The 11,597-nt window shown below is 51.4% G+C and overlaps 3 protein-coding genes across 3 annotated transcripts in view; all 3 read left to right on the top strand.

The window, feature by feature from the left end:
* LOC311164310 (uncharacterized protein) overlaps positions 1–11,597 on the top strand; it is a gene marked incomplete at both ends in the record, with an annotated part of 52,717 nt that overhangs the window by 24,178 nt on the left and 16,942 nt on the right. The gene's annotated exons all lie outside the window — the stretch shown is intronic.
* LOC311164350 (uncharacterized protein) lies at positions 3–2,972 on the top strand. Its single transcript, XM_084223772.1, has 3 exons — positions 3–424; positions 598–1,605; positions 1,775–2,972. Exons 1-3 carry the CDS (start codon positions 23–25, stop codon positions 2,624–2,626), a joined length of 2,262 nt encoding a protein of 753 aa, XP_084079898.1. The 5' UTR covers positions 3–22; the 3' UTR covers positions 2,627–2,972.
* On the top strand, positions 6,331–10,367 carry LOC311164311 (uncharacterized protein; the record flags this gene model as incomplete). The annotated part of the gene is made up of 4 exons (XM_084223719.1): positions 6,331–6,425; positions 6,602–6,728; positions 7,011–7,988; positions 8,366–10,367. The coding sequence occupies 4 exons, from the start codon at positions 6,331–6,333 to the stop codon at positions 9,317–9,319; spliced, it is 2,154 nt and encodes a 717-aa protein (XP_084079845.1). The 3' UTR covers positions 9,320–10,367.

The raw sequence follows: 11,597 nt of genomic DNA, 5'->3' as shown, positions 1-11,597 counted from the left end.
CAGCGAGGCAAGAAGGGCCGCCATGGTGAGAGAGCGAGCAGAGGTGGCCCTGGGGCTGATGGAGCGCTTGGTGGCCGCGTGTGACGAAGCCGCCGCGTTCCCTCGGAAGCTGCAGCGCCTGCTCAGGGACACCCTGGCCGACCCCAAGGGGACAAAGAAGCTGTCCACCTATGTCCCCGAGGACTTGCTGTCCGAGGCTGAGCGGCTGTGGGAGGCCAGCGCCCACCTGGGCAAGGATCACCTGCTGGGGGCTGTCGATGACATCACCGAGTTCTATTTCACTGGTGCTCCCACCATCCCCAGTGCCACTGGGGTGGCTGAGCGGTGCCAAAGAGCCATCGAGGACATCCCAAGGCTCCTTCGAGCTCCGGAGAGTCCCCAGAGTGTCCCCAAGGTGTCCTCAGTGAGCATGGAGCCCCAAAAGGTGCGATGGGGGGAAGGTGGCACGGAGGAGGAGGGGACACAGGGGGTGGCAGCAGGGAAAAGAGGCTGACAAAGTGATGGAGGGGACCGAGGAGACCCTTCAGGGCCACGGGGCCACCACAGGAGGCCATAAGTGCCACCAGGTCCCTGACACCTCCCCTGTCCCCTCCCCAGCTGTCCCCGGCCCTGCTGCAGCCGCCGGTCACTGTGGTGGCCACCCTGGGCAAGCTTTTGGCCACGCTGCCCAGTCAGGACGAGATTCGCCTGCTTGAGTCCCCAGGGTGCCTGTACTGGGAGCTGGAGGATTTCACCAAGGAGCTCCAGTACGCCCTGTACCGCATTGATGACACCTGGAGGTGCCACGATGTCACCTCTGATTATGAGGACTATGTCACCTCCCTGAGCCAGGCCCTGGCCGCCTACAAGAGCACCCCAGGGACCACCTGGGACAGCGTGACAATGGCAGCCAGCAAGTGGCAGCGGTCGGTGGCTGTGCTTGTGGACAGGTGGGCTGAGCTGGCCAGGAAAGCCACCAAGCTCTGTGAGGCCTGCAGGGATTTGGCCACCGAGGCGGCCGACATGGCGGGCACTGCCACCGCCCGGGCCAGGGAGCTGCAGGACGAGGCTGCCCGTGATGGGACAGCTCAGGAAAACATGGTGGAGCTGGGTCAGGCCCTGGGCAGGGAGGAGGGGGCTGAGGTGGTGGCCGGGCGTGAAGCCCAGGTGAGGAGAGAGCCCAGGGTGGCTGCCACCGAGGCAAGAAGGGCCACCAAGGTGAGACAGTGGGCAGAGGTGGCCCTGGGGCTGCTGGAGCGCTTGGTGGCCGCGTGTGACGAAGCCACCGCGTTCCCCCGGGAGCTGCAGCACATGCTCAGGGACATCGAGGCCGCCCTGAAGAAGACAAGTAAGGCATCCCCTAATGTCCCCAAGGCCTTGGTGGCCAAAGTGGCCCTGGCCGAGCGGCTGTGGGAGGCCAACGCCCGCCTGGCCACGCGTCACCTGCTGGGGGCAGTTGATGACATCATCAAGTTCTATTTCACTGGTGGTCCTGCCAGACCCAGTGCCTGTGGGGTGGCCGAGCGGTGCCAAAGAGCCATCGAGGACATCCCAAGGCTCCTTCAACACCCAGAGCATCACCAGAGTGTCCCCAAGGTGTCCCCAGTGACCATGGAGCCCCAAGAGGTGCGACAGGGGGAGAGGGGGACGGGGGGGACACGGGGGATGGCAGCGGGGACAAAAGGCTGACAGAGGGACAGAGGGGCAAAGCAGAACCCCTCGAGGGCAGAGGGGCCAACACAGGAGGCCACAAGTGCCACCAGGTCCCTGACACCCTCCCCTGTCCCCTCCGCAGGTGTCCCCTCCGCAGCTGCAGGTGCTGGTGGCCGTGGTGGCCGCCCTGGGCGAGGTGGTGGCCACCGTCACCGGGCCACACAGGGACAAGTTCCCAAACTCCCTGGATGAGGACCTGAAGAACTTCACCCGGAGCCTCCGTGCAATCCTGAACCACGGCGGTGTCACCTCCCTGGGCCACCATGGTGTCCCCTCCCTGGGTCGGATCCTGGCCACCCTTGGGGCTACCCCTGGGAACACCTGGGTTGATGTGAGAGCCGCAGCCAAGGCATGGCAGAAGTTGGTGGCCAGGCTTGTGGACAGCTGGGACTGGCTGGCCAGAGAGGCCACCAAGCTCTGTGACAACCACAGGAAGGTGGTCATGGAGCAGCAGCTGATGGTGGCCCTGGACAAGGAGGAGGTGACCAGGGAAATGGCCACACACGATGCCCAGGTGGCAGCAGCCACCAATGAGGCCATGGGAGAGGCTGTGGTGGCCACCAGGAGGGGACACTGGGCTGTGGTGGCCCTGGGGCTGCTGCAGCGCTTGGTGGCCATGTGTGACAGAGCCACCTTGTTCAGCTGGAACATGGAGTGGCAGCTCAGGGACATCAAGGCCATCCTGAAGGGGACAAACAAGGCATCTCCTGATGTCCTCCAGGTCTTGGTGGCCAAGGTGGCCAAGTTTGAGTGGCTGTGGGATGCCAGCACCCGCCTGGCCAAGGAGCACCTGCTGGGGACACTTGGGGACATCCACGACCTCCTCTTGAGTCCCTGTGGTGGCCCTGGTGGCCCTGGCAGCCGCGCGGTGGCCGAGCGGTGCCAAAGAGCCATCGAGGACATCCCAAGGCTGCTGCAGGAAAGTTTCACATAGAAACAGTGACATCATCAGGGACATCGCTGCTGTCACCTGTCCCCTCCTTGTGCACTATTTGAGACAGATTTGGGGAGATTTCTGGGATTTTTCAATGATACTGTCTCAAATCCTGATGGGAATTCCTGGGGTGATCTCACTGGGGACACTCTAGGGATGCTCAGGGACACTTGGGACACTCAGGGACATACTGGGACACTCTGGGGACACTCAGGGACAGAGGTGACTGAGTCACTTCAGCAACTTCGAGCTTTCCACTGTGTCTGCAGCAGAGCTGGGATATAAATGACAATTTAATAGTTGCCTTTTGCACTTTTCTATTGACTTTTGCACATTGTTATTGATCACCAGCAATTTGATACAGTGTTTGATACTGATATTGATTATTGATGATTCCTTGTAGCTGCTGGTTGGTGCAATATAATCCATCAGTTCATGTGTGCACCGTACAGCCTATTAATAAATAAAGGAATGAATGTATAATTTAATGACTAAATAAATAAATAAATAAATGTTCTCTATATAAATCACATCAGGCTGATCTGAAGTCCGTGTAAGACACATCACTTGGCCCCTGTCACTGCCCTATTTTCTGAAAAAATCTGCTGTGCCCAGGATTCTTCTCCTGGGAAGCCTCAGGGAAAAAAAGAAAATAATTTTCTGATTTGCTTCTCCTGTGTTTTGCTGCTTTGGAATGTGGTTGGAGATTGTTTATGCAACATGTGAATTGTTTTAAGTTAATGACCAATCACAGCCAGCTGTGTCGGGGCTCTGGAAGGAGTCACGAGTTTTTATTATTCATTCTTGTAAAGCCTTCTGTCTGTATCCTTTCTCTATTCTTATAGAGTTATAGAACAGCATTCTTTAATATAAAATAATATCATAAAATGATAAGTTAGCCTTCTAAGAACATGGAGTCAGGTTCTCAATTCCTCCTTCATCCTGGGGCCCCAGCAAATACCACAGACCCCACTGAGGGACGAGTGGTCAATAAATCCACCCCAACGTTCCCTGAGGGGAGCACAGCCAGGGAGCTGCTTCAAGGCGCTGTCACTGAGATATTTCCCCTTGGAAACCCTGGGTGGGATGGAAATACACCCGAGCAGATGGCAAAACTGAAATGATATCAAACCCTCGAGGAAGGGATCCAACAGCTGAGGGAAGTGGCAGCGTTGGAGGGACTCTTTGGGAGGGATGGAACCCTTGATAATGACCCCGACAAGGTCAGGTGCACAGGGCAAATGCTGTGGGGTCTGGCAAATCTGGGGCCATCTCAATGCACCACCTGCATTGCAAGGATTGATGCTGATACCAACCGAGAGACCATGGACTCTGTCACCAACAAGCTCAGAAATTGTGAGAAATGCGCATTTTATTATTAACTTTTCAAAATATTAAAATGAGTATTATATGTGTTATGTTAGAAAGTGATGATGTATTAATTTTCTTAAGTAATGTGTTAAATATAGTTTTAAGTTACAACATAATGTTAAAATAGAAATTATGCTATGTAAGATACTCTTTTTGACTCATATCTCAAAACACCTTCCAGGCAACCTCCAGCAGTTTATCTGTGTCTTGAACTCCCTTTATCTTTTCTTCTTGTGTCGTTTGAAGCCTGACCCATGCTAAACAAAACCAGATGTGCTTTACCCTCAGCTGATTCAGGATCTAGATCAGTGTATTTGATGGCATTCTGTTCACCTGTTTAAAAAATCAGTGGGTGAGTCATCACCATTTTGCCTCACTTGGTGAAGCTTTGACCAATTTACAGCCTTAGAGACCCCATGTTTTAACCCACATTCCACGAGGCTTTGATATCATTTCAGTTTTGCCACCTGTTTGGGTGTATTTCCATCCCACCCAGGGTTTCCAAGGGGAAATATCTCAGTGACAGCGCCTTGAAGCAGCTCCCTGCCTGTGCTCCCCTCAAGGAACGTTGGGGTGGATTTATTGACCACTCATCCCTCAGTGGGGTCAAGGGATGTGTCTGACACAGAGTTCAGACCAGCCCAGTCTGATTTATATAAAAGATATTTATTTATTTATTTAAGTGATGTGTCTGACACAGAGCTCAGACCAGCCCAGTCTGATTTATATAGAGGATATTAATAAATTAAATGCTCCTTCTCCACAGGGGAAGCTTTCTTGGGTGACTTTTCCTGAGTTGCCTTCTTGCTAGGTTGGGATGAACTCCTTCAGTTGGGCTCATGTCTCAAACCCCTTCCAGGCAGCCTCTGGGAGTTTATCTCTATCTCAAATTCCCTTTATCTCTGCTTTCTTTACGGCCGGACGGGGCTGTGCACAAATCACCGGCGGGACAGGACTGCTGGGAACGTGCCTGGAGCTGTTTGATTTTCCAGCATCACTCTCATCCCATGGTCATGGCAGTGGGAAGATGCAGCAGCTCACATCCCAGGCAGCAGACAGAGAACTCGGTGTCACACTCACTTTATCAGTTTTTTGGCCGATCACACAAAGCAGAAGCACACTGACAGTGGTTCCACCCAGCCACTGTGAGCACAGGTACCTTTGGTTAAACAATGCCGGCTTATTCCGAATACAATCCCTGCTCGTGAGCCTTAAACACAATGCACAGAGCTCCAGTACTGAGCTCCAAACTTCCAATATCTCGCTAGATAAACTTTTCTGCAGCTCAGGGAGTTATTCTAGACAAGCATTAATGCACAGACCATTGTCCTGTTTGTCCTTGCTCTTCTACATTTTAAATAATTTTTCTGCTGCCCAATCTCATGGCTACTGCTGAGCTCTAATCACAGTTCTGCTGTCTCTGAGGCCTTTGGCAGCTTCCCCAAAACCCTCTGATTTTGGGCATTCCCACACTAAAGAGTTCTAAGAGTTCTATTATAGATATATTATGGATATATTATAGATTTAATAATAAATAATTATAAAACACTGAATAGTTCCAATAGATATGTTATAGATATATTCATAAATAGTTATAAAATAATTAATAGTTCTATTATAGATATATTATGGATATATTATAGACATAATCATAAATAGTTATAAAATAATAATAGTTCTATTATAGATATATTATAGATATAATAGTAAATAGTTTTAAAATACTAAATACTTCTATTATAGATATATTATAGATATAATTGTAAATAATTATAAAATTCTAAATAGTTACAATAGTTCTGTTAGAGATATATTAGAGATCTATGTCTAGTTATACTAAATACTTGCAATATTATAGATATATTAGAGATGTAGGAGTAAATAGCTATAAAATAATAAATAGTTCTAGTTATAATAGGTCTATTATAGTTATAGTTACATTATAGTTTTATTATAGCTATAATACTAAATATAGTTTAAATAGTTGTATTACAGTTAAAATTCCAAATAGTTCTAATTATAATAATAATATTCTAATTATATTACAGCTATAATACTAAAGACTTATAATAGTTATTGTTCTGTTTGAAAGCAAAACCAGTGAGAGACTCCAAGCCAGAAACAGAATTTATTAGGAAAAGGGAAAAGCCCAAATACACGCAGGAGTGCAAAACGAAACCACGGCCAGAGCCGGAATTCCGCGTTTCCGCCGGAAGCGGCCGACGCCGCCGCGGGGGAACTTCCGCCAGTACTTCTGCCAGCGCGGCTTCTGATTGGTCCGCGCCGCGTTTGGCGCTTCTCGCCAGAGGTGTCGCGAGAGAAGCAGCGCGGCCATGTTTGTTGAGGGCGATTCTGTGGGCTCCTCAGAGCGCTCGGCGTTCCCTCCTAAATCCAGCCGGGAAGGGCGGAATGAATCCGCCTGGGAATGGCGGGATGGAGCCGGAATCCCCTGGGGATGGAGCCTAAATCGCCTGGGACTGAGCCTAAACCCCCTGGGATTGAGCCACAGCGCCCAAATCCTTGAGCTTCCCACGGACTGGGGCGGTACTGGAAAGGGCGGTCGGTGACGTCACCTCGCCCCGCCCCTTCCCGGTCCCTCCTGAGGCGGCTCCGCCATTCTCCCGGCGCCGTTCCCGGGGCCGGTTCTGAGCTGGGACCGGAGCTGGTCCCGGGGTTCCTTCGCCACCGGAACGTGCCCAAGGTGTCCCCAGTGAGCATGGAGCCCAAGGAGGTGCAATAGGAGGGGAGAGGAGGCGAGACGTGGTGTGGTGAAAGGGGTAGTGGGGGAGAGGAGAGGATACGAGGGGCAGCAGAGGGCACAGCAGAGAGGTCAGAGAGATGGCGGAGGGGTCAGCAGTAGGGACGGGGCGGGGGCAAAGGTTACGAGGCTGCAGGGATTGCAGCGGGAACAGGGAAGGGACAGACGGGCAGCAGAGTCCTCCAGGGAGAGGGACAAAGGACGCCTCGGTGGCAGAGGGCCAGGTGCCTGATACCACCCCTGTCCCCTCCCCAGCTGTCCCCGGCCCTGCTGCAGCCGATGGTCACCGTGGTGGCCACCCTGAGCGAGCTGCTGGCCACCCTGCCTAGTGGGGAGGAGATGAAGCCGTTCGCGCCCCTGGGTTCCCCTTCCTGGGAGCTGCAGTTCTTCATCAGTCACCTGCGGGCCACCCTGTACCGCATGGATGACATCTGGAGGCGCCGCAATGTCACCTCTAACGATGATGAACCTCCCACCTCCCTGAGCCAGGCACTGGCCACCTACAAGAGCACCCCAGGGACCATCTGGGACCGTGTGACAATGGCGACCATCATGTGGCAGTGGTCGGTGGATGTTCTTGGGAACAGCTGCGTCCAGCTGGCCAAGAAGGCCAGGAGGCTCCGCCACTCCTGCAGGGAGGTGGCCACCAAGGCGGCCGACATGGCAGCCACCGCCACCGCCCGGGCCAGGGAGCTGCAGGCCGAGGCTGCCCGTGATGGGAGAGCTCAGGAAAACATGGTGGAGCTGGATCAGGCCCTGGGCGGGGAGGAGGGGGCCGAGGTGATGGCCAGGACTGAATCCCGGGTGAGGGAAGAAGCCATGGAGGCTGCCAGTGAGGCAAGAAGGGCCACCATGGTGGGACAGCAGCTGGAGGTGGCCCAGGGGCTGCTGGAGCACTTGGTGGCCGCGTGTGACGAAGCCATCGTGTTCCCCCGGGAGCTGCAGCGCCTGCTCAGGGACACCAAGGCTGCCATGGAGGAGACAAATGAGGCGTCCCCCCATGTCCCCGAGGCCTTGGTGGCCAAGGTGGCCTTGGCCGAGCGGCTGTGGGAGGCCAACGCCCGCCTGGCCAAGGATCACCTGGGGAAGACACTTCCAGACATCATCGACTGCTTGTTCAGTGGTGATCCCGCCAGCCCCAGTGCCTGTGGGGTGGCCGAGCGGTGCCAAAGAGCCATGGAGGACATCCCAAGGCTTGTTCAACCCCCAGAGCATCCCCAAGACGTCCCCAAGGTATCCCCAGTGAGCATGGAGCTCCAGAAGATGCAATGGGGGGGGGAGGTGGTGGGGAAGGGGACAGAGGGGACACTGGGGGGAGAGGGGGCAATGGAGGGTGGGGGGGGGTGAGGGGACACGTGGGGTTGGGGGGGGTGGCAGAGGGGACAGCAGGGGCTGGGAGGGGCTGCAAGTGTGGTGGTAGGGGATGCCAGAGTGGAGAGTAGTGGGAGCAGGGGGGTGGCGGGGGGGAGGGGTACGAGGGGAGGGGCAGGGGGTGTCAGAGGGAACAAGAGGGTGAGAAAGGGATGGAGGGGACAAAGGGGACTCCTCGAGGGCAGGGGGCCACCACAGGAGGCCACAAGTGCCATGACCTTCCCCTGTCCCCTCCCCAGCTGTCCCCGGCCCTGCTGCACCCGCCAGTCACCGTGGTGGCCATCCTGGGCGAGCTGCTGGCCACTTGGTGCAGTCTGTACGAGGTGATGAGGATGCTCCAGTGCCAGACAGACCTGTACAATGGCCTGGAGGACTTCACCAGGGAGCTCTGGCACAGCCTGCGCAGCATTAATGAGCCCTGGTGGGAGCCCATTGTCCCCTTCGGTGACAATGACGCTCCTGCCTCCCTGATGTGGGCCCTGTCCATCTACAAGGGCTCAGTGACCTGCTCAATCAGTGTGACACAGATGGCCCGCCGGTGGGAGGGGTTGGTGTCTGCATCTGCGAACAGCTGGGCCCAGCTGGCCAGGAAGGCCACCGAGCTCTGCAACACCTGGAGGGAGGTGGCCAACAGGGCGGCCAACAGGGCGGGCACTGCCACCGCCCGGGCCAGGGAGGTGCAGGACGAGGCTGCCCGTGATGGGACAGCTCAGGAAAACATGGTGGAGCTGGGTCAGGCCCTGGGCGGGGAGGAGGTGGCTGAGGTGGTGGCCAGGAAAGAAGCCCAGGTGAGGAGGCAGGCCATGGTGGCTGCCAGCGGGGCAAGAAGGGCCACCATGGTGAGACGGCGGGCAGAGGTGGCCCTGGGGCTGCTGGAGCGCTTGGTGGCCGCGTGTGACGAAGCCACCGAGCTCCCCCGGGAGCTGCAGTGCCTGCTCAGGGACATCCAGGCCACCCTGAAGGGGACAAATGAGGCGTCCCCCAAAATCCCTGAGGGCTTGGTGGCCAAGGTGGCCGAGGCCAAGCGGCTGTGGGAGGCCAACATCCGCCTGGCCAAGGATCACCTGCTGACAGCACTTGATGATATCATTGATTTCTATTTCATTGATGACCCTGACAGACCCAGTTTCTGTCACGTGGCCGAGCAGTGCCATAGAGCCATTGAGGAGATCCCAAATCTGCTGCAGGGATGATGATGTCACTGCCCTGACATCATTATGGCAGTGGCATCACTGGGGACATCGCTGCTGTCACCTGTGCCCTCCCCGTGCAGTATTTGAGACGAATTGGGGGAATTTTCTGGGATATTTCAATGATTCTGTTGATTTATTAAAATTATGGCTATTAATTTAGTACCAATATCTAGCTGTGATGGACAAAGACTCTCTAGCAGTTTAAAATTAGAATGTGCGTGTTTATTGCAACGCAGGCAGTGTGTGGGATGGCTCCCAAATACACGCCACAATTTACAGGCGATTGCAGAGCCCTTTTATCTATACAAGTATTGAATACTCGTATGCAAGTATTGAACCACCCAAAATACAAATGCATATTCATACCTTTGGCACATCCCAGTCCCACTTCATATGGCAATTAGTTCGAAAGCCATTAAGCATTTGTAGTTTGTTCCCCGAAATGGGTCGGTGGTCCTTTTTATGGGGAGGGGTCCCAAAATGAGGAAGTAAATGAACTCTTCCTTGTTGTGACCTTTCTACTTTTTCCAGGCAAATATGACAAATGAGCCCTTGGTAGAACCCCCAATTCCCTGTCTTCAGTTGGTTTCAGAACAGAGGAGGCCTAAAATTGTCTTATGTTCCTAAGAGCTGTTTATCAGTTTCTATATTTTTCATTAAAAACCCAACTAACCAAATACTATGGTGACGAGCAATCAATTGTTAGTTAACTACTAACTCTTAACTTTATCAAGGCCTACCCATTTATTTTTATTAACTTCTAATAAAGCTTATCTCTAACTAAAACTTCAGCTCCTCTAAAATCTCTAAATTCCTTAAAGTTTATGTCTGACTGTTCCGAATCCTGATGGGAATTCCTGGGGTGACATCACTGGGGACACTCAGGGACAGGGGTGACTGAGTCCCCTCTGCAGCTTCCGGCTTTCCACTGTGCCTGCAGCAGAGCTGGGTTGTCACCATGATATTTTATGAAAAATCTCTTTGCCAGGATTTCTTCTCCTCGGAAGATGAGAAGCCTCAGAGGAAAAGAAAAACAATTCTGATTGCTTCTCCCTGTGTTTTGCTGCTTTGGAATGTGGCAAGTGCATCTTTGATTGGTTCGATGTGAATTGTTTTTACTTAATGACCAATCCCAGTCCAGCTGTGTCGTGCTGTCTGGTCAGTCACGGGGTTTTTATTATTCATTCTTTTCTAGCTTTCTAATGTATCCTTTCTCTGTATAGTTTAGTATAGTTTTAGTATAACATTAATAATGTAATGTAATGTAATGTAATGTAATGTAATGTAATGTAATGTAATGTAATATAATATAATATAATGTAATGTAATGTAATGTAATGTAATGTAATGTAATGTAATATAATAATATAATATAATGTAATGTAATATAATATATATAATACAATGCAATATAATATAATATAATATAATATAATATAATATAATATAATATAATATAATATAATATAATATAATATAATATAATATAATATAATATAATATAATATAATATAATATAATATAATATAATATATATATGTAATGTAATGTAATGTAAAATATAATATAGTATAGTATAGTATAGTATAGTATAATATAATATAATTAATATAATGTAATATAATATAATATAAAATAATATAATCAGCCTTCTAAGGAATACAGAGTCAGATTCATCTCTTCCCTCATCCTGGGACGCTCGCAAACACCGCCAGCACTGGGTCATAAATGACAATTTAAGAACTGGCTTCTACAGTTCTGCATTGCCTTTTGCACTTTTGTGTTGCCTTTTGCACATTGGTATTGCTCCCCAGCAATTTGATACAGGAGCTGCAGCGCAGGGTTGAGGACACTGTAGACACCATGGAGGGGACAGCAGAGGGGCAGGGCGTGGCACTGGGGACAAAGGACAGTGCTCAAGGGCATGGGGCCACCCCAGGAGGTTACAAGTGCCACCAGGTCCCTGACACCTCCCCTGTCCCCTCCCCTGCCTGTGAAAAATGCGTATTTTATGATTGACATTTTGCAAATATTAAAATGAATATTATATGTGTTATGTTAGAAAGTGATGCTAACAAACCACAAATGCTTAATGGCATTCGAACTAATTACCATAGGAAGTGGGGACTGGGATGTACCAAAGATATGAATATTAATTTTCTTAAGTGGTGCGTTAAATATAGTTTCAGGTTATAACACAATGTTAAAATAGAAACTATGCTATGTAAGACATTTTTTTAAAGAAAGGACTCTAAGCGAAATGGCAGCCACAGGACAG

This window comes from Fringilla coelebs (assembly GCF_963513975.1).
Source record: "Fringilla coelebs genome assembly, chromosome: 31".
Taxonomy (NCBI): Eukaryota; Metazoa; Chordata; class Aves; order Passeriformes; family Fringillidae; genus Fringilla; species Fringilla coelebs.
This window is presented reverse-complemented; position numbering and strand designations above follow the sequence as displayed.

Bases quoted from the DNA above. Each gene is read 5' to 3' on its own strand.
- LOC311164350 (XM_084223772.1), top strand. From the start codon at position 23: ATGGTGAGAGAGCGAGCAGAGGTGGCCCTGGGGCTGATGGAGCGCTTG. The intron at 425-597 runs GTGCGATGGGGG...TCCCCTCCCCAG, and splicing joins TGAGCATGGAGCCCCAAAAG to CTGTCCCCGGCCCTGCTGCA. The intron at 1,606-1,774 runs GTGCGACAGGGG...TCCCCTCCGCAG, and splicing joins TGACCATGGAGCCCCAAGAG to GTGTCCCCTCCGCAGCTGCA.